The sequence below is a fragment of the Molothrus aeneus genome, chromosome 3, assembly GCF_037042795.1.
Source record: "Molothrus aeneus isolate 106 chromosome 3, BPBGC_Maene_1.0, whole genome shotgun sequence".
In the NCBI taxonomy this organism is placed as follows: domain Eukaryota; kingdom Metazoa; phylum Chordata; class Aves; order Passeriformes; family Icteridae; genus Molothrus; species Molothrus aeneus.
Genome location: NC_089648.1, coordinates 26,218,789 through 26,240,785, shown reverse-complemented (window position 1 = coordinate 26,240,785; position 21,997 = coordinate 26,218,789). Strand labels below are relative to the sequence as shown.

At 40.8% G+C, this 21,997-nt stretch overlaps 1 protein-coding gene across 1 annotated transcript in view; it reads right to left on the bottom strand.

The window, feature by feature from the left end:
- The window catches only part of TTC7A (tetratricopeptide repeat domain 7A), a 171,475-nt gene that overhangs the window by 137,142 nt on the left and 12,336 nt on the right, over positions 1 to 21,997 (bottom strand). The window contains exons 4-8 of the mRNA XM_066546525.1: positions 13,209 to 13,339; positions 11,057 to 11,178; positions 5,206 to 5,284; positions 1,995 to 2,155; positions 1,502 to 1,565 (exon numbers count right to left, since the gene is read on the bottom strand). Coding sequence (XP_066402622.1) covers positions 1,502 to 1,565; positions 1,995 to 2,155; positions 5,206 to 5,284; positions 11,057 to 11,178; positions 13,209 to 13,339 — 557 coding nt within the window. The remainder of the gene's footprint in view (positions 1 to 1,501; positions 1,566 to 1,994; positions 2,156 to 5,205; positions 5,285 to 11,056; positions 11,179 to 13,208; positions 13,340 to 21,997) is intronic.

The following is a 21,997-nucleotide window of genomic DNA, read 5'->3' as shown; positions in this document are numbered from 1 at the left end:
CTCCAGGAAGTTCCTATATATCAAAAGCAGCATTTAAGCATATACCAAGCTTACTTATTCAACCTAGAACTCACCATAGCATTCCTGTTTCTACCAATACCATTTTCACACTACTCCATCCATAATTTAGTTACAAGACCAGTTAGTTCAACATTTTACGTGCTATTAGATAGGGATAACTTTTTCCTCCTCAGCAGAACAAGATTGTGGAGTTTGAGGTTCCATATGGATCTCTAACAGCAAGTCCAATCCCAGAAAGGCTGGAGCAGCCCGTTCTGTCACTGCTCCAGACCCCAATCCTCCTGCTGCTTGGAGCAGCCCCAACAAGGCCCGCTGACAGGAGTGCTTCTGATTTTAATACAAGTGCACACGATATCCTACAAGCCCTCACTCCTCTAGTCTCCATTTCTAATTATGAAAAGCCCTTCTGACTAAGAAAAACCCTTGAAAACACAAAGCAGATGTGATGAAGAGGTTTAATCTAGAAAGCACTGAAAAGCACATAGCAACACTCAGATGTACATGATTTTGAAGTCAATTTAATATTTTGGGTTGGTTCCACCTCTTCAATTTTTCCCTGAATTTTAAAAGCAGACAATATTAAATTGCCCTCTTCTGAAGGAGTTTGTGGGAAAGGGAAAGAACTTGTGCCAGAAGAACCAGACAAGAAAAACTGAAGGAAGCAAAAACAAAAGTTTCCACAGTATTTTTTTCAATTTGTCTGAAAGTTATTAAAAATTTTCTAAGAAGGTTGTTGATGTTCCAAGGTTTTGAATCTCATTTTGAGGTACAAGTGACCACCCTGTATTTAAAGCAAAATACACACTACTTACATATTTTCAGAAAACATTTCTTCCACATTTTCTGTGCATTTGCATCTTCTCAGAACATGAAAATTACCAAAGGTCACCATGCAATTATTTTTCCTCCAGTTTTCTGCCTGCCTCTTAAATGGATTTTTTAAAGCCACCAACGTTATAAATAGAAGAAATCTAATTATTTCACTGCAGCTTATTATGAATGTTTCTGCATGTCACAAGATTTCCTGTATCACTGCATCAGAAACTGTCAAAAAACAAACGACTGCAGACGAAAGCATGAAAGCAGAGTACTGCATCCTGCAATTCCAAACAGCAGGTACCACCATCATGCCTGGCTTTAGGCAAGGCCTCTTCTTCTCATTCTTGATCCATAAATCCACACAGATGTTACAAATGGAAATGTCTGTCTACTGACAATGTATCTGGATGTCAGAACCTGCATACAGCTATGGTGAATGCAATCAATGTCTCTTATTGACAATTCCCAAAACTCTTCACTGAAATTCCACTTTAAAAAAAGTAGTTCCACTAATAAAAGAATAGATAGCATTTTCCACTCAGCATCTGAAACTTTGCTCCTGTTTATCTAGGGAAGATTCTGTAAACAAAGCCAACCAGGAGACATGGAAATGCTAGATATCCCTTTGCACTATTAATACCACAAACTCATTTTGGCTTACCATGGATTCACTGATTAGGAGGAGGAGAAGAGCCTCTTCTACATTGTCTTGAGGGCAGTACACACTGAAAGACAGAACACATTTTTCTGAGGAAGATCAAGAGTTATCCCGCCAGCCTCTTTCTCATTTCACAAGAGAAGCAGTAACTTGAAACATCTAATGAATAATTCATTTGCTAGGCAATACTGTCTTTGCAAGTTCACACAATTAAAAGCTCTGCAATATATCTTAGATGAGCTATGCTGAACCCTAAATAGATTATTTCAATTTCGTAGCAAAGACAGCCCTTTGGCTGGACTTGCTTCTTCCTGGGGTGAGGGGGAAACACTCAAAGTTTAATGTTTTATTTTTTTAGCAGACTTTTTAGTGGAGAGTTGAAAACAAGAAGGCACAAAACTACTACATGAATCAGTGACATAATTAGTAGTACTGAAGAGTGTTCAAATACATTCCTTCCTCCTTCCAATGAACTGAAATAAAAATGAACACTTACTTCTCTTCTGAGTACAGCTCAGGCCTCCGACAAAGAAGATTGCTAACATAAGACTGATATTCCTTGTTCATGAACTCAGGAAGTGGATCAGATAAAGGGCTCCAGTAACAGTCTTCACTGAGGGAATGCAGAAGCACTTGAGCTAACTGTTTGGCTGCAGTCTAGAGATCAGTACAGAAAAAGACATAAATCAGTGAAACCTTCTCCAACACAAAAGATTCACTCCTCACCATGTTCCACCTTGGGAAGGAGATGTACCAGTGTGACAGCACCACTCTTCAGAAAGCTGAAGTAGCAAAATCAGCTGCTAAGGTAGACAAAAGGATCAGTTTCTTCCTTCCTGAGAAAAGACCAAACTTCTGCATTTACATGGTCTTGTTGCAATGCTCTAGGAAAAAAGTTATCAAAAAGGCCTGACATCAAGGGATGCTTTGGTGAACAAGGACAACTGATTGCCACATGGACTGCTGAGACAATCTCACAATAGTTACTATATAAGAGTGTGATGACACAACATTGTGTTCTCAGCCTTGCAATTTTGTATGCAAGTCTCAAGACCAGAGGCAACTTTTGTGTTAGCTTTAAAAGATCAACCTTTTATCTGTTAATGTCACTCTCCCTTATAGACTCAGAGTTTCGTCTTGGTACTGCTCCTCTCTTCTTCTTGCAGCAAAGGAGAGAGGAGTGAAGATGCTTAGGAACTTTATAGTGGGACAGCAACATCCCATGCACTTTTTTTACCATCAAGCAGCCAAAGACCCTTCAATAGCTGCTTTCCACTTCATAAGCACAGCTGGCAAGCTGGGCCCAAAAGGAGGCAAGTTAATTCACTTCCCAAAGTATCTTTGGCATTTACCCTTGCCTGATACCCATCAAATCTCTAATTTCTTGCACTGTACATAGATGAACCTGCAAACAAGCTCAGAGACATCACAATGGGTGGTGTCCTCTGTGAATTCTAAGCAGCACACCACTCTATGCTGTAAGTAAATCCTGCACAAAACAGAGGGCAGGCTGAAACTTCAGCCCTTTTGTCCTAATACTTGCAAATAGTATTTTGCAACTTCTCTGACTACTGGATATGCATTCATATACATATGAAATGTACACTTAGAGATGTATTATGAGCCCACCAACAGTAATCGTCTTTTAAATATCAGGACAGTTATGTTATAGATGTCATACCTCAAAGTCTATGGGATCAAATAAACCACACTTAAAGTTCCTATTCCCAATTACATCAAAATAATTTGCTTTGATGCAAGACTCCTGATTTTCACCCCCCTCAACACAGATGAATTCACTGAATTAGTCTAAAATGCAACTACAGTACCACCTCTTAAACATCACAAAGGAAGGCTTCATTGATGGCAGTGGGCTGAGTGTACAATAGTGTCTCAAAGAAATGTCACCATGTGCAACTCCCTGGAAACCCCAAGACCTTCCCTGCCCTGTTACAAGTTACAGAAAGCTGTCTGTTTCTAACTAAGCTTTTCTATGCTTTTTATAGCAAGTAACTATGAGCAAAATGGCCTAGGGCCCTGCAACATTAGCCAGTATCATTTTATCATCTCAGTGTGTAATCATTTAGTCAGTTTTACCCTAAGGAGTCAACTCTCCTATATTTTTTTTCCTATAGTCTTAGAGGGGAGGGAAAATAATTTGCCAGCAATACAAATATCTCTACTGGTTCACACAGAAGTAGGAGTACAGTTTGTGGTAAGCCATTCAGAAGGCAAGCAACAAATACTTCTAGTGTCTTTAATTTTAACATACAGTACAGTAGCTGTGTAAATTAGCTTCACTCTTGTTTTGAATAAGACCAAACAAACCAGAAAAGGCCAAGACTCTGATTTATGTTATTACTGCCTTTGGCTAAAAAAAGCATCATTATGCTTGAAGAACACTGTGATCCCACAAATTAGGAGAAAAAAATAATCATGTGTTTTACTTTCATGCTTGAAAAACTTGTTTAATTAAGCACAATTCTCCCTTTGCCCTCTTGATGGCTCTTTAAAAATAAATAAGAAAATGAAAATGCAATTTCTAAATCTCAGGAAAAGCTATTGAATGAACACCTTGAGAGTTCCCCTAAGGGACAAATCCCCCAGGGGTGTTGTACAGCTGTCCCAAGTTGCACAGGGACAGGAGCAATTGAGCCACGTTCTGTCACAGTCTAGGAGCAGCAGATGGTCAGACTCATTTCAGCAAAGTGATAAAACAGGCAAGCACAAAAATTCTGCTGAACTCTGATCTCAGTTTGGAAAAGATGCAACCATTTGAGTGGACAATTATTTAAGTCATCTCTTCTAATTTGCTGGACAAGCTTCCACATGCATCTGTAGTCTCAAAAACACTACACAAACCCATGCCCACCTCCCCTGCCCAAGTTCTCTGGAATGACACAAAACACAAAGCAAAATCAAGTACAAGTTTAGCTGTAAGAGTATCAATGCCTTTAGGGCTGCAAAGTTTTCACTCCCAAGACTGCTGTTCTGCAAGCTGTTGACATTGTCACCTCCTGAGTAACTTCAGGACAAGATCTCTCCAAGGGGAGACAGGGAAGAACCCATTAAAGGTCCAAGAAGTTAAACAGGCACAGAAGTATTTCTTTACCTGAGACATTCAGGATAAAAGGATATGAAGATGCAGAATGCCAACACAAAGAAAAAATTAAAACAATTAAAATCACTCTGTACTGTATTGAAGAGGGTTTTTACAGAAAGAACACTGAAAGATGTCAGTCTAAAAAAGCACTGCTTGTTGCAAGAGACAGAAGTACTTAATGCTTTACATGAAAATGCAGAAAGGTGTGCATACACACTGAAACTGAGAAAGAAAGTAAGACAGCTTCACCTGAGCACAGCACTGTCAAACTAATAACATCTCTGTTTCTACTAGGGCTAGAAAATGCACTGAAACCAAGAAAGCAAAACAATCAAACAAAAAAAAAAACCCAAAAACCACAAACCAAACAAAAGTAACCTACACACCTAGGTCTGAAAGCCTGGAGGTTTCAATTGGGCAGGTCTTTGAATTAAGGCGATCACTTGACATACCACTTCCAAAAGTTAAAAAAAGAAAAAAAAAAAAGAAAAAAATAAAGCCATCAATCATGTGAGGACAAATACACTTTTGTGCTACTCATTGGTCAATGAAGAGAATTCCTGCATACCAGACTGTCCCACCCTCACATTTCCCATTCCCTTACCATTTTGAAGGTCTGAGTAGCTTTTGTTTCTACAGTCCGTAGTATTTCTCGCAGACTCCTCATTCCTTTCACAATATTTCTATGAGGAAGACAGAAAAAAGATAAAAATGAAAAACCCCCAAAATCAGCACACTGGAGACAGAATATTTTTATGATGTGCCAAAGCTCAACAACACACCTGAAGTTCAAGCAACCCCTGAAAAAAATCACTGAGTGAGCAGTAGCGAGACAAGTCACTCTGAGGCACAGCCAGGACAATGGCACAGAGCAAGGCAGTGACTGCAGCATTGCCTACTCCAGATGGCTTCCTAAGAGAAGATCACATTCACATTTGATGAACAGAGGGGACATTTGGAAGCCTTTCATAGCTCATATTTATAAAGCAGATGCTGCTCCTTAAAAGCATCCACATCTCTTCTTCATACACACAGATTGTACTTGTTTGAATTATATTGAGCTTACGTGATGCTTTTAAATGACGATTTCTTTTAGGTGGTGCTTAAATGCTTTGTGTCTGATGGTGCAGGCACATGATGAAATTACAGTGGTTTAAACAGTTAATTATCAGGGAGCTAAGTTGCAGTAACCATCTGCAAGCACAGCCTAACTTGCAGTAAAAGGGTTAGACTAAAAAACCCAAATTTTAAAAAAAATCATTATTTTGCATACACCATGAGCAATTAAAGCTGACTAGTTGCCAAATGCTATCTTAATTGTGCCTGTGCACTCTGAGAGATGCAGAGAGGAAAGATTAAACACTGTACATATCAGTTAACACACTGGCAGCCTATCAGCTGTTGAAGGCTAAGGACATGGCCCCTCCACTACAGTAACTGCAAAATGGTTCAATGCACATTCATTGCAGGGTCAAAGCTACCCAAAGACATACAAGCTAGCAGAAAAGAAGCAATGTTGGACAAGACAACAAAATAAGCAGTTGTACTGGTACATTAACTGTCACTTCAGCTTATCCAGGAGAATTTTCTGTGCAGACGAAAACTAAATTTCATTTACAAACAAAGCCATAAAAACCTTTTCTGTCAAACTGATTAAATTTTGAAGGTAAGCCGTACAAACTGCACGTGTGCCTGCTGTCATGCACTGCAAACCTTCTTGCACTCCAGAATCAACAGCAAACATTTCATGACAACAAAAAAAAGAGGCAATTATTTTGGAGGGGCATAGATAAAAATGTCATCCTGTTTACCATGAATACTGGCTACATAAAATGCCACCCTAAAGCTTGTAGTTACCATGACACAGACTGCAAATGCATATGGCCTTACTTCCAAGCAATACTTATCTCAGTTCCAAATTGTGAGGTAATCTGTAGACTGTCTAATCATGGGCAGTGTACAGGCACACAAGAAAGTAAGACAAGAGCAAAAAAGCTGAAGACTTGTAGAGAAAAGTCAGATGCTGTCTTTTTTCTTTCCAATTTCTCCCAAGTAAAAAATGTGCTTGGGAGTTTATCAAGAGGAAAAAAGGTCAAGAATGTTTTTTAAAGTTGGACTTAAATACTTCAGCAAGCACTCCAATGACAGGGCCAAGACACCAGGAGCTTTTTTGTGCTTCTAGAATAGAATATACGCACGAAGACGCAGTTCTGGACTTTATACACAAGTAGTGACCAAATCCAACAGACCTGCTTACATGGCATTTACTATCAGATAGAAAAAAATTAATAAATTCCCCCATCAAAACACAATTCAGCTGCCTGACTGCTCTTCCTGATTATGGAAAACTACCAGCATTTTCTGTTCTTCCATGGGCACCTTAGGAGGCTGGACAGAAGAGTTATGGAGTATAACAGTTCTACAGCATTTTCAAAAATGCATTTATTTAGGTCTCTTGTAAGCATAATGATATTTGTCTTAAAAAAGTGCCAATGAATTGCATTAACCAACATCAGGAAGAAGACAAGTGACCACTTGCAAAGCCAATTAATTTCACATTTGGCACATACTTCCAAGAAGAAAAACCTACCAAAGGTGATAAAATGAGACAGTTTTGTTCCTAGAAAACTAAGGCACCATTACAGTTCAACATTTTAGACAAGGTCATAAAACAAGTTAAGCCTCCTGGCAGAAACACCTTGCTCTGGGGTGGGAAGAAGGGGAGAAGAAAAACAAGGAACGGACACACCGAAGTGAATGAAAGACTAAATGGCAAATTGCTGCCCATCTCTCAGTAGTCAGGGCTGGAACCGTGCAGCACATGACAAATGCTTAGGAACACCTTTAACAGAAGGCAGGAGTGCAAAACGGGCAGCACAGGAGGAGCACCCAGCACTTACCACCTCCCAGACAGCTGCCCATGTGGTCAGGATCTATCAAAGAGCACCCACTCCATCCCCTGAGCTCTCAACAATACCAGTTCTACAGGACTGAGGATTTGGTTTGGCAGCTTTTGTATTTTGACCTTTATCAAACATGACTGAGCTGTGACAGGAGACAGAGCACACCTGCCTGCAAACACAGGAGTTTGTCTTTCCACTCTACTGTTCCAAGCCAGGAGAGCATCTGAGCACATTTCATTTTGAGCATATGAATTGCTCTGCTCATAACAATAATGAACTCACTGTTCCATTGATATATGCCCTTTATATACTAAATGTGCAACTGAAGGGACTTTTTTTTTAATTAGGACCTTAAGAAATTAACAAAAAGAAAAGTATGTATTTGGAACAGAAATACATGCTATGTAGGTGACTGGATGAGGATGCAGTCATAAAGCCTCTGGCAATCCATGGTGCAAACACTTGATCTTACTTAGATTAGAAACTAAACAATCTTGAGCCTCTGCAGGACTTGGATAGAGGACTACCTGGAAATCCCAGGTAATGTTGCCTCAAGCCATGAGTGAACATTAGATCATGGAAATTAAATTAGTTGGAAGAGTCCATAGGCCCCTATTGTATTGCTAAGAGGCCAGAAAAAGAAATGAGGAAAAACAGGAAGGGAAAAGGACATGATCGTTAAACTGCCTTGGTTTTAGTTTTAGCCACAGTAGTGGTTAGAGCACCCATTTGAAAAAAAAACATGAAGAGCAGTCTAGGATTCAGTTACAGCTAATCTAATAAAAATGAACACAGGCAATCATGGGCACAAACTGTGACAAAGAGCAACTTTGGAGTCCAGTTCAGGCCAGCTTGGCATAAAAACTTGTTTTGTGCATGTACCATGTCAATATAGATTAATTACCAGTCCATGAATCAAAGTAGTCAAGCAGTCATATCAGAGTTATGTCACACAGTTTGGTTAACATTACATAAAATGTTAATATACTAGAAAATAAAGAAATACACTATTTTCTATGCAAATTGCTGGAAAAAAGTACTGACAATAAAGGAGTGGACTGCGGACACAGAGGTTTGCAAAGACAGTCCCCCAACAACATGGTCACCAGCAGATCATGTTCTTATCCCTACTCATTTACTGTTAAAACAATCAGTTGCTGACAGATAGAAAAGAACATCTTGAGATAATTACTCGGTAGTTTGCCGCATCACCCCTCCAGAGTAAAGCAGTACCCAGAGCACAGAAACATCAACTACATCGCTGCCTTTGCCCATCTCCTTTTGCATCTTTGCACCTCACCCAGGTTTCTAACAAACCATATCCTCACCTTAAACAGCTGCTCATACATAGACACAAGAAGAAAGGGCAAAAAGAAATCAGCCTAATATTCACACATCTGCATCAGAGAAAAACCAAACCAAACAATTCAACCAAAACCCAAAACCTGGTGGAGATGATAACCTTAAGACAACTGGCTGCCTCTTACAGTATGACAGCATCTGCCTTCCTATGTTCTGCATCCACAGCATCATTCCTCACTGGAGGACCAAAAGAAAGCTTTCTTGGGCTCCAGCATGGCAAACAACTGCAGGAAATGCATCTTCAGCAACACAATGTTTTTACGTGGCATCTTATTAAAAGCATCTGTGACTTCTACAGCTGCAAGACTTGCTGTTCCTTACAGCTGGCAGTTCAACACCTGAAGGGGAGACTGGACCTTTCTTTTATATTGGTGTCTTCTTTTCACTGCACACTGCAAGAAAAAAGGGCATCCCTCACCACCCTCTGAGAAGAGCATATCTGATCCTGCCAGCAGGAACAAAAGCATAACAACAGCACTTGTATCCCTGAGTTCTTCTGCCTGTCGAGAGAAAAATAAAACACTTACTATTCCTTTTATACACATGTAGCACTGGGGAAGGACATCCCACCTGATAGGACCTACCCCCTGAGAGCTTGAGCAGTGATCATCCAAGGCTTATTTCCTATGTGAACACGCTGGAAGCAATAAGGGGAACACAAGCATTTATTTGAGCTGTTCAGTATTAGGTGGAGTAACCTACTATACTCATGAAGCATCCTAAAAAGCTTCTTCCCATATCCCTCCCCTTTCCATAACATATCCCAATGCTGCTTATGCCCTCTGGTGGCAGAAACCACACATTAGTATCAGCTGCGGGGGCAGACAAGTTGCCACGTCCCACCAGGCTCCTGTTATCCCAGCGGACTTTGCAATCCTGGATGATGTTTCTCACTTGCTCTGCAGGAGGTCAGGAGCCCGTGGGCTTCCACTGCCATCCCAGCTGCAGGAGCTTCATTGCTCTTTCATCAGGAGACAGCTACAGAGAACATGTTGCTGCTATTGCAGCAATTCAGCTTATAATCAAAGCATGGCTTAATTCACACATGTATTTTGTTTCAAATTGTGTTTCTGTAGAGTTTTTTGTGGTTCGTTTTTGTTTGGGATTTGGTTTTTGGTTTTAAGGCTATCATTAAAATAATATGGGAAGGGAGCACACAAGGCCCACAGTAATGGCCAAAATATCCTGCTGGATATAATGAACTCATCATTGATAAAGACTGAATTTACAATGTTGCTGAATAAAATGAACATGAGTTTGATATTCAAAAGCTGCCTGGAGGACATCAGCACCATATGTTCTAAATGGGATTTTATTTTACTACATAGTTAATGAGCTGACTGGCAAGACCTGAGCTTTTTGTTTGCCCTGAGAAGGGCAGAAGGTTAGGAAAGCACATACTGTGCCACAGCTGGCCAACCCTCAGCTCACCTGGGAAAACCACATACCAAGCAGATACTGAGACTATGCTTTACAAGTTCAGACTTTGCTTTATGCATAAACTTGTACTTGCCTGACTAAACGGGTCATTTTACAACATCTGAGCTTTGTGTTTTTGTAACCAATGACCTTTGGAAGCGTGCATTCACAAAGTCTTTTCTGCTGATCTTGTGAAGGTTTTTCACTGAAGGCTCATAAAATTCATTGTAGGCTTGTAGATATTAACTACTCCTTCCCTTTTGAAGTTCACTAGGAGCTGTGTTTCAGAGGCATAACAAATACCATGGAGTAGCACTGTTCCTGCCTACATTCTCCAGAGTAAAAACACACAGATTTGGGGCATGATTGGCATATTTAAGACCTTACACAAACAAACAAACAAATAAATGAAAGAAACTACCTGTAAGATTTTACTGAGCTCTAAACCAGGTGCTGAATATTTTAAGGGCACACAGCAGTGTAAATTCCACTCTCTCTCTCTACAGTCAAACTCCCCTTGTCTCCACAGGGAGCAAAGCTGAGTCAAGACAAGAATATTGTTCTACCCCAGCCTACCTGTAGGTCTGGAAAAATGAAGCTTAAGTCTCCTAAGACAGAGAGACACAAACAGAAGAAAGGGAAGGACACCGAGGAGACTTGAGGTGAACCAGCAGCCAAAAGTCATAACAGAACATAAGAAAAAAATTAAGTCTTCATCTGAGACAAAACAAGCAACATTATCTAATTTTATTAATACCTGCATCCACCTACCCTTTTTTTAACTGAGTCACATAGGCACTCTGTAGAGCTGCTTCCACAAAGTAGGAAAGTTCAAACTCAGAGTAAGTCACATTGCTGCCCTTGATACTCCTTGAATGTGTGTTGTTTAAGGTCTGTAAGGGGAAAAAAAAGAAATATCTTGGAATACAGGTAACTGTTGGAACTAGCCAGGTTCTCGTGAGCCAGTAACATCTTCAACAATTAAACGTTACACTTATCAGCTATTCAAAAATGTTATAAAATCAATTTTAAAATATACAATGACTTCCATGGGATATTCTGCATGCAATATGAGTTTTGAAACCTTTCCAACCTTTAATAACGTAAGTAGAAAGCTGCATATTAACACCAACAGCTTGGGAAATACCACACAAATTACAAAGATCCAGTATGTTGCACAGAAATAACAATACAATGTTTGAGTAGCTTTATCTAGTTCAATATAACATAAATATTTGTTAAGAATTAGCAAGCCATCAGGAGTCCTGATGAAAGAATCTTAATCTTTCCTCTATTTGTCCTATCAAATCTTCCTTGGTTGTGCTTCCTTGCTGGTAACAAACTGCTTCCATAGCTGAAAGTTGCCTCTCCAAAGCAGGGTTTTTCATCTAGCACTGGAGAAGGACTATGAACTTCTACTGTGTCTGTCATCAACCCTGCATTTTCATGTCCAGAGACAACTATGTGAAAGAAGGTTGTAGGGAGGTGGGGGGGGTCAGTCTCCTTCCAAGTAACAAGTGATAGGACAAGGGGAAATGGCCTCAAGTTGCGATATAAGGAAAAATTTCTTCACTGAGAGAGTGGTCCAGCATTGGAACAAGCTCTCCAGGGAAGTGGTGGAATCATCATCCTTGGAAGGGTTCAAAAAGCATGTGGTGCTGGCACCTGGCAACATGGTTTAGTGGCAAACATGGTAGTGCTGAATTAATAGCTGGCCTCAGTAAATTCAGAGGTCCTTTCCAACCTTACTGATTCTATGATTCTAAGTGAATTACAGGTCAGACTCTTCCTTCTTCGCAGACCCAAGCTGTCAGCAAAAGAAATTTACAGTGTCCAGCACTGGCAGGAACTCATCCTTCCACAAAGGAAGGACAGTAACAATTTCAATTTAAAGACTATTCCATTTTTTTTTTCTGCAGAGAAACAGAGCAGGTCTCTTCTGAGTTGTCTTTTTAAATGAATTTTTATACATGCACTAAGCTTACTTTTTCTTGTTCCAATGCAATTAAAAACAAAACCTGACACAAAAACACACCTTTGTTACTGAGAAGAGCAGAAGTATCTGGTCAGAAGGTCAAAGGCCTTTCAGTTACAGGACAGATAACAATGCTGTTAACAATCAGTACTGCTGATGTCAAACATAATGTGTGGCATAGGAAGGGCATGGAAGCATGTGATATGTCCTCAGCTAGGCAAGGTTTGCATGTGCCCAGCAAATCAGCAGCACCTATTATCTGCATGGCTCAGTGGAAGGCTCCCAGTGTCCATCCTACCAACCACTGGCTAAGCAGCTACTTGCTACTAATCACAAATGGTTTGGTTTGAAAGGGACCTTAAAAGATCATCTAGCTTCAATCTCCCTACCATGGGCAGGGACACCTTCCATTATACCTGGCAGCTCCAAGCCCCACCCAGCCTGGCTTTGAATACTTCCAGGGATGGAGGACCTAGGTTCTAATGATCTGGATTCCTCAAGGTTCACTTGGAGAAGGTGAAGCACTGGTAATTAAACTGCTATGGCTGACCCAAAAAGGTTTCTTTCAGCTCATTAGGGATCTCAATAGCCACTGCTGTGCATCATTTACACAGCAGGTATGTAAAATGCCTTGAGTTCCTTCACACCAGCACCTGCCATGCAAAGTTCATAGTTCCTCTTAAGTAAGGCTAAACTTGAGATGCAACTTGTGCATCTCAAAGTATTTGGTGCTTTACCCCAGACAGAACTTATTTCTAGACCTCATTCTCAGAAGAAATAGGTAGAGACCAGCTAAACTGCTGTTTTGCAAATGATTTTACTGAGACACCTCACTTCTTCCGATTTGTTCTCAGACTCCTTGCTATGATCACTTGACATTTCTCCATTTTTTCTGACAAACCCCTAGAAATTTCACCCACGCCATACACTAAGCACATTTCTTCTTACCTTCTCAAGTTCCTGCAAGTATACCTGGGCAATAACACAGGCTCTCTCAAAACAAGCCATGACTTCCTCCTCCCTTTCACACAGTCGAGCACGTGAGGCAATTGAGTTGGTTGAGCGCTCCAGTGACAAACCTGCAAAATGGCAACATCATCTTTAACTGAAATCTACCAACAGCAGTATGGCCATATTATTCTTAATTTACCAGCTGACAGAAAGGCTTTTCCACATGTGGTTTCCCTCTTGATTTGATGACTTTCAGGACACTACCCCCATGAAAATACAATTCCTACACATGCAAGGCATCTTTGTCATGCTGCTCTAACACACAGTACCACTGCACACTCCTACTGTGCCTTTCAAACACTTTATGAAGGCAGGACACACAATCCCTCTGGCAGGAATCAGCAATCAGAGAAATTAAGGCCTATATTTCCAGAGACAGCTACAGATCTTGGGTGCCAGTATGGCACTGAATTTGGTCATTTCTAGGCATCTGCTACTTCAAGTGAAGCTTTTAATAAGCAGCAGTGTTGAGGCGAAAAAACAAACAAAAAAATTCCTAACTGGAAAATTACACAGAAACAAAGTTGGAAATTCTGAGGCCTCTCTTGGAAAATCTGAGCACATGCCGATTGCTCATGGACACACAGCAAGCTCTTGGCAAGGCACAAGAGACTCTTAACCACAAGATCATTCCCTTTCCAAAGGAAGGAAAAAACCCTCGGTTTTGTACTACTGAACTTCTTTCTTGTATCATTATCCAACACCACCAAGAAACACAGAGTATGCTAATTGAAGATGCACAGCTACTGGTCCCTACATTAAAAATTTCTACTATCAGACCCTTGTCTGGCATCATACTATGACATCCTTTACACCCTTAAATCTAATTGGATGGGCTACACATCCATATCCCTGTTTTACTCTGATTGGTACAGGTTCTTATGCCACACTGGATCTCTACAAGACACCACTGCTTGAAAACTTGGATCTTCACCAATCACAACTGCACCGACACCTCATAGCCCAACACATGTTGCCAAAAGTTCAGCACGTGCTTTCCAGTGGATTTTTTATATAACAGCATTCTCTAATAACAGTGACAAACATGTAAGATGCAATACAAAATTCTACTGTTCCTGACACAGATCCACAGAGGTGACAAAAGAAGAAAAGAATTCAGCTGTCCGGACAGTTCTCCAATGAAGTAATTTCAACTGCTGCAGCACGTAGCAAGGGATTTGGGAGGACCCACCACAGGCACCAGCCATGCTTTCCTGGACTTTCACAGTTTGAGAGGCACAGCACCTCAGTCTGCCCATTCCAGGAGTCTTGGCAATAACCTGCTGTGAGGCAGAATGGGCAGCCAGGCTTCCCCATGATGTATGATACAGTCTGGGCACTCATGCTGGAGAAGCCTGAGGTTCCTAGGCAGTCTAAGCTTTGTTTACTTCTAATATTCAACATTTGTTCTGTCCCCTTGGTTACTCCACGAGGAGTTTCCCTATCTCATGTCTTACATTTGAGCCAGACATAAGTTAGTTCAGTGGGTTGGGAAAAGGCCTCCCTAATTCAAGCTCAGGAGGTGGCCCCCCATTCCTTCTGTCCTCTCACAAGTCAGAAGTACACAGTGTGTTCCCTCAAAGATCTGTATCTTGAAGGAACACACGTTCATACCTTTCACCTCTGAAAATACAGACCAGAGTAGAACAGGAGGACTGAATTTATTTCAGACTGACAGGGTGTGTGGGACAGGGATGACAATCATTTTGCTGCTTGTAACTAATGCCCAATCTGTGTTTTCTTCTTCCTTCTGGAAAGCACCTTGTACAACATCCAGATATAACACATTTTGTCTCTAGTTCATCTATGAAGTCTCTGTCTTTATATCATGGGTTGTTTTCCTATTATTTTGATGGTTCCATTCTCCAACCCTGTAATTTTGTAATGAGTGAATGAAAAAAATGCTCATTAGCTCTCTCTACAGGAAAAGAACAAACCAAAAGTATCCAGCACTAGAGTCAGAACAAATAACCTACAAATATTCTTCTTACACCTGTCTCAGTTTTATCTACCTCTGAATTCCTAGTCATGTCCCTTAAGTGAAAAGAAATTTTAAGAAATCTGCATTTCAGAGCCATTTCCCTTAAGTGCAAAGTAGGGTTGAGGGCCCTGCAAAAAAAAAAATCCAGTACAATCCACTGACATTCATATACAAGCAGCATTTAATCAAACTGCAAGAGCTTTCCTAACACAGTCTGTATGGGGGTGTTTACCGTGGGAGATGTCACACAGATAGAAGAGGCTGATAAAAAGCCATTTACATACATGCTACAGCCCACTGCAAGGAGTTACTACCTCTAAGCTCCGACATGGGGGAGGAAAGCAAGCAGCCTCTGCCTGCATCAGGTACTGACAACAAACATGCCCATCCATGCAAGGCAGAAAAACAGAGCTGGGGCTGATCAGAGACAGGGGAAGGAACATCTCCTGAAGGATTCTTGCCATACTAAGTATCCAGCAATACACAGTGTGTTAAAACAGATACTGTGCTACACTGCACTACTTGTAAAGGGCTAGAGGGAAAAATGACCCACATGATGCGACATTAGTCATGGTTCTCTCTCTGTTACTGTATGTACTGACCTGATGTCATTTGAGTACAAAATCTTCTACAGAATCCAAACAAGGCTATTCTTCCCTACCACAGAAATGCAATGAAAAGAAAAATTAGAGCAAGCAGACTGCAAATCCAGTATACAAGGGGAAGAACAGAAGAAAAACAACGTAAGTTCCCTACTCTTGCAGCCACCAATTCAGTTCCCACAGTACAAAGCCCCAACAAAAAGATTGGCTTAGGATGCAGTTGGGTAAGACTTGACAAGCCCACCAGCACAAAGAGCACAAATTCCACTAACTCTTGTCCATCCTCCAGTTAGCAGCACAGAAAAGACTCTGCAGCACAACACACAATTTAAATTCAACTCAGTTTCCACAATGTGTCAGAAAGCCACTAAAGTGCATGTTACTTCCACACTGGGTTTAGCAAGAAAAGTAGAGCTATTGCCAAGACAGAATTAGCTTCCAAGGCAACATGCTTTCTTGTTAGCTGGTTTAGGTAAAGGGACTCAGGTATTTTTCACAATCAGCTGTGGTAAGAGAATACCAACTTAAAGCTTACCTATCCTAAAATTTTTCTTATATGAATCAGGTGCCCAAATTTAAAAAGATACCTACCTATATACTGTAGTAGTTTATCATACAGTGCAGACAGTTTTCTAATAGAGTATGGCCCAGACTCAAGGTTTTGAGACCTGTTTCAAGATTATCCTTCTTTAAAAGAACAAATTCTACCCACTTCAGAGGAAGTAACTTTTTATGTATAAAAATTCTGCTTTTCTCTCCTGCATAAAGGCAAAGCTTCCATTCAACTCTTCTAGTTCTCCCAATGATTCACCTCTGGCTCTTCAACTTCCTATAATCTTTGACGCTTCTTCCCTGCCCCCAAATCTAAGCTGCATTTATGTAAGAAAAATCCCAAATCCATAAGGTTTGTAAGAGGTACCACTGAAGTAATCTCTTCCTTGAGCTGAAATGCACTGCTCTCATATATGGAAATCTGAAAGGGGAAATTTTATGAAGGTGTATTTCCACTTTCATCTCAGTCATGCCTGGCTAAGGGAAGACATTGATATTATATAGCTCCAATGCTCTAAGGTGATATTATTACCAGAACTGGAACATCTATGTGCACATGGACATGTGATATCAGAGTCTCAGCAACATAAATGGGATGAAAAGTCATGCTGGAAAGAATCCTTGAAGGTACATGGTCTGACTTGCTACACAAAGAAGGGTCAGCTCAGGGCGTTACCCAGCTTGGTCTTGAAAGCCTCAGTGCACAGATGGAGACTGCACATGGACTAGGGAGGAGACTACGGTGGCTTTACATTTCTATGGTTCATAAACTAGCTCACCAAACAGCAGCACTCCTCCTTCTAAGTACTAACAATGTACCAATCCTTTCCTTTTTACACAGATTTCAAGCTTCCTATACTTGGATGAATTTAGACAACCAGGGAATAGGTGCCAGAATTCACGGTCATCACTTTCACCATCAGTGCTAGCCTGCAGCTGCTAAAATCCCATGGCCCAGGAGCATCAGGGCTACCTGGCAAGCTGAAGAAGAGATCAAAGAAAAGCAACAGCATGAAGAGCATGAACCCAAACTCATGTGTTGCATCCCAGTGCTACGTGTTAAACACACCCATGGCAACCTGAAGCAAAAGACATCTTAGTGTGGAACTTACAGCCCTGCCAACAGCACCAGCCTCAGTCTGCAGAGCAAGGTTCCACTGTCTGTGCCCCTGGGCCACACAGACAGGCCAGCCTCTCCAGAAGACAGTGTGATGCTAAGGTAAGTGCAATAGTTTTACTCTATGTACAGGAAGGTAAGTCATTTGTCTTGAGGTAAGCCATGCATGATGATATTGCATGGCAACAGCAAGGAAACTGGTTGTGTGCACATTACCATCCTGGAGAATGCCAGGTCATTCTGGGTCAATGTCCCCAAGCAGAGGATGCACTTCACTTCTACCACGTGGCCTTCAGGCTAGTTCAGAAATGTGGCTCTAGGAAATTAATTAGCATTGAAACAAGACTATTTTTAAGACTTCAAACATATCCACGTGCATGCTGACTAATCAACATTCATCAGAATACCAAACACTTTTCAGAGACAAAATTCAAAGGCACAGCCACACCACTCTAGAGATGGTATTACAACCAGTTTGCCCTGCCAGCTAAGGTTTGAACTTAAGAGCACAGTCCTCAACTAACCTATTCCATTACAGAGTCTTGGAAAGCAAAACAGCCCAAACCCCAAGAAGCAGCAGTTGGGATTAGTTAGACACAGGCAAGACCCAGCACCATGCATTATTTCTGCCACAATCCACAGCAGTTTAAATAATTCACAACCTAGTCTAGACACTTTTCTCCCCAGCAACTAAGCCATGATTTTTTTCAGCAGGACTTATTTGCAGTGGAAATAGAAGAGGGGGAAGAAAGGCCTAGAAGCCCTTGATTTTGAACACATTGATTCATACTGCAGCCCATGAAAGGTGGGGACAAAGAGACAAGTTTTGCTGTTCAAGAAAGCTGCATACTTCTTTGATTGCTGCTTCCTATTATTCAGGATTATTGTACATTTCTGGCAAACTGTTACAATCTTGAAGTATCTTTCATGTAAAAGTCTCAAAGGTAGAAAGGCAGAAAATTCCAGTAACCCCATGTACAATTATCTGAAGACCTAACTATAAGCTGGGAATGAAGTTTAAAATTTAAGCAACCTGTGAAGGCTGCTCAATGCACAACTCAAGACCTCCTTCTCCCCACTTGCCTACGAGATGCAATAAACCAATGCTAACAATGTTACTCCAATTATTTTCAGAGCAAGAACTCTATCTGGTTAGACCTGTAATTACAGCTCAAGTTTATTGCTAAAATTAGGACAGCTTTTTGATCAAGCGGCTGTGAAGCCAGAAGGCAGCAAGCACTCCCCTGAGATGCAACCTCAGTGCCCTGCCCCCAGTCAATACTGCACAGTCTCTGCATCACAGCACATACCCTATGCATAGCAGAAATCAGCAACTTTAATCCACTGACACTAATTCTTTGGAGCATATCCAGACCTGCTCAGCTGGCTGTTCTTAACCTCCATGGCATGTCTTTTAATCCTTGCTTTAACCTATAATACGGTGGTCTCCAAAATTCCTTGACCATATTAAGAAAAAAAAAATTGAGCATGCATACTCAAGATACACATATAGCTATATAAAGACATTGCTTAACAAACTATTATATATTTATTTTTTAAAAAATACCTTCTAGATAACATGCTACTGACAGCTACCTGTCAGCAGAGAAAAGCCCTGCAAATCCAGAACACTTGACTTTTTGAAAAAGTAAAAAGGCAGTAATTCACCTTTAAGTTTGACAACTATTTTAACCATTTTGCCATGAAATAACCACTGAGTTGCAGTGTGTACAGATTTTCATGGTCATTCCCCATCTCATTACAAACTAGATTCTATTTAAGGCATGTGTTTATAAAGTCAACCTCATTCACACCATCCTAGAGCACTTTGTGCATTTCTGGGCCAAACTGTGCTCCTAAGCAGCTCTTAATGTATTTCATAATTGAACCAGAATGTGGCAACTTCCTTAAGATGAGATATGCTAGAAACACACATAATCCTTGCTACTACATACCAAGCCTCCCACACTGCCCAATTTCTTCAATACCTATTTTTTCAAGTCTGTGGCAATGTCTTCTGTGTCTCTTTGAAAGGAAAGCATTTTAGTTTGCTGCCATATAGGTTATTTTCACATTATTTCAGCCATTTTTCCACAGCAGGAAGAACAAGTGTTTCCCCAATGGTATACTTTTTTCATATTTTGCTTTTACATAAGAAAGCTCAAGAGAGGCTTCTAAAAATGAAAGTACTTAATTGAGTGTCATCAGACTTCATTGATTAGATCCAATGCAACTGTCACTGCTTTTACCCGACTGAAGAGCTTGTGCTAATAATGTAAGCTCTGACATTCTTACCATTCACTTGTGCTCCTATTTCTAGTATTACCTGAAACCCACAGGTTTGTAAGAGAATCTTTAAGCTACATATCTCTTTCATAAGGATTAGTTTAATTAAAACTAGACAATATACTACATAAATCCACTTAAGTAGGCACAAGTGAGCTGCAACATATGTAAGTGAATTAAATAGTGAGGATGCCCTTCTGCAGTGTGAAACATCCTGTTTTGTAAGACACTTTTGTAGGCTGTACGGGACACAAGACTCTCTGACATACAGACTAAGTCAGGAAACCACTTTCAATAAAGTACTAAAGATTTATTTCAACGTGAGGTGCTTTTTTTTTTTTGCTGGTGGATTTTTAAAGAAAAAAATAAATATAAGTTATAGTACTCTTCTTCTGCACCACAGTAGATTATCTTGCTCAACCCCTGGGGCACAAGCACCACTTTGGGGACCACTGCTATAACATATTGATTGTTCAGGTATAAGAGGCCACCTCCATTCTGTGACATCAAGATACATCTACAGAGCAATGCTCTGAAGCACAGCAAACACAGGGGTGATCAGCAGTCTCTTACAGCCCCACATCTAAAGACTTTGTCAACACCATCCACATCTATAAACTGTAATGGCATACTGCAGAAATTACTCTTTTTCCCTGGTCTAACTACAACAGGAAGAAGCAGAAGAGAAAAAATGCTAAGTTGAAGGGGCACAAGGGAGAGGAGATGCCACTGATGACCAGCTACTGGAATTTATTCAGCTTGAATTCATCTGCACTGCAGTTAAACAGCATCACCAGCAAGAAAGTTCTCTTCTAGCTGCAGAGTCACTGAATCAGACTAGCCCTAGAATCCTGTTTTCAATTTTTCTGGCACCTCACTACAAGAAAGACCCTGAGGTGCTGGAGCATGTCGAGAGAAGGGCAACAGCGTGGGTGAAGGGTCTGGAGTACAAGAGCTATGAGGAGCAGCTGAGGGAGCTGGGGGTGCTTAGGCTGCAGAAAAGGAACCTCTCTACAATTACCTGAAAGAAGGGTACAACGAGATGGGGGTCACTCTCTTCTGCAAGTACGTACCAAGTAACAGGACAAGAGAAAATGGCCTCAAGTTGCACCAGGACAGGTCTCAATAGGCTATCAGGAAAAATTTATTCACTGAAAGAGCAGTCAGGCACTGGAACAGGCTGCCCAGGAGTCACCATCTCTGGAGGTATTTCAAAGATGTGTAGACATAGTTGGGACATGATTTATTACTGGATTTGGCAGTGCTTGATTAATGGTTGCACAGGTCTTTTCCAGTCTAAATGATTCTATGTGTATTTGGGGAGCAGAAGGGAGAGAAAGGAAGGGAAATTTGTATTTTACTATGCTGATTTGTATCAAGCACTCAACACAATTCTACTTAAAGTTCCTAGAATGGACAGAGCCTGCAAGGACTAACAGGCTTGTTGCCTGGTCATATGAAAGACAGTCAGACATTTGAAGCTTACTCCAGGGCAAACCACCACATGGAAATCTTCCCTAGCCACTGGACACATATCATGCTACACAACACAGCCATCTAAAAGCTACCTCTAGCTCTGGCCATCTGTGAGTATTTGTTTGTATTCATTCTCTTCAAGTGAAAGTAAGTGTAGCATGTTGTTTCATTTAACCCTATAAATATTGCTCCATTTCCTCAGAAAAGCATGGGCAAATACTCTTCCACCTCCTGATGCTGCTAACCCCACAGCTTTAGAGAACTAAGTCATAGTGCTGAAGGTGGAGAAGATTTTATGCATGCGTGCAATCACCATCGTCAACTGTGTGTAGGGAAGGGAGTAGAATAACTAAACTTTACCACTGTAGAAACCAAGTCACATTAACAAAAGGAACCAGAAGTTATTCCCTTTTTTCACTTCCCAAATTTCAGTAATCTGCATTTAGTGGCCTGCATCTAACTCCTCAAAAGTCTGACGTAACATCCATGCTGCATTTGTGCATAGCTGACTGTGCTAGAGGTGCAAACTACCTCTGGAACAGTAAGCCATCAGATCCAACAGCAGAGAAAAGCTCATGCAGCACAAAGGAAAAGCCTTTGTGCATCAAAGGCTTAGAAAAGCCTAAGTGCATCAAGAACACCAAGGCTGGGCTTGGCAGCTCTTTCACATCTAAGCAGGAAAGCAGTGGCACAAAGGCACACAATTCACCAA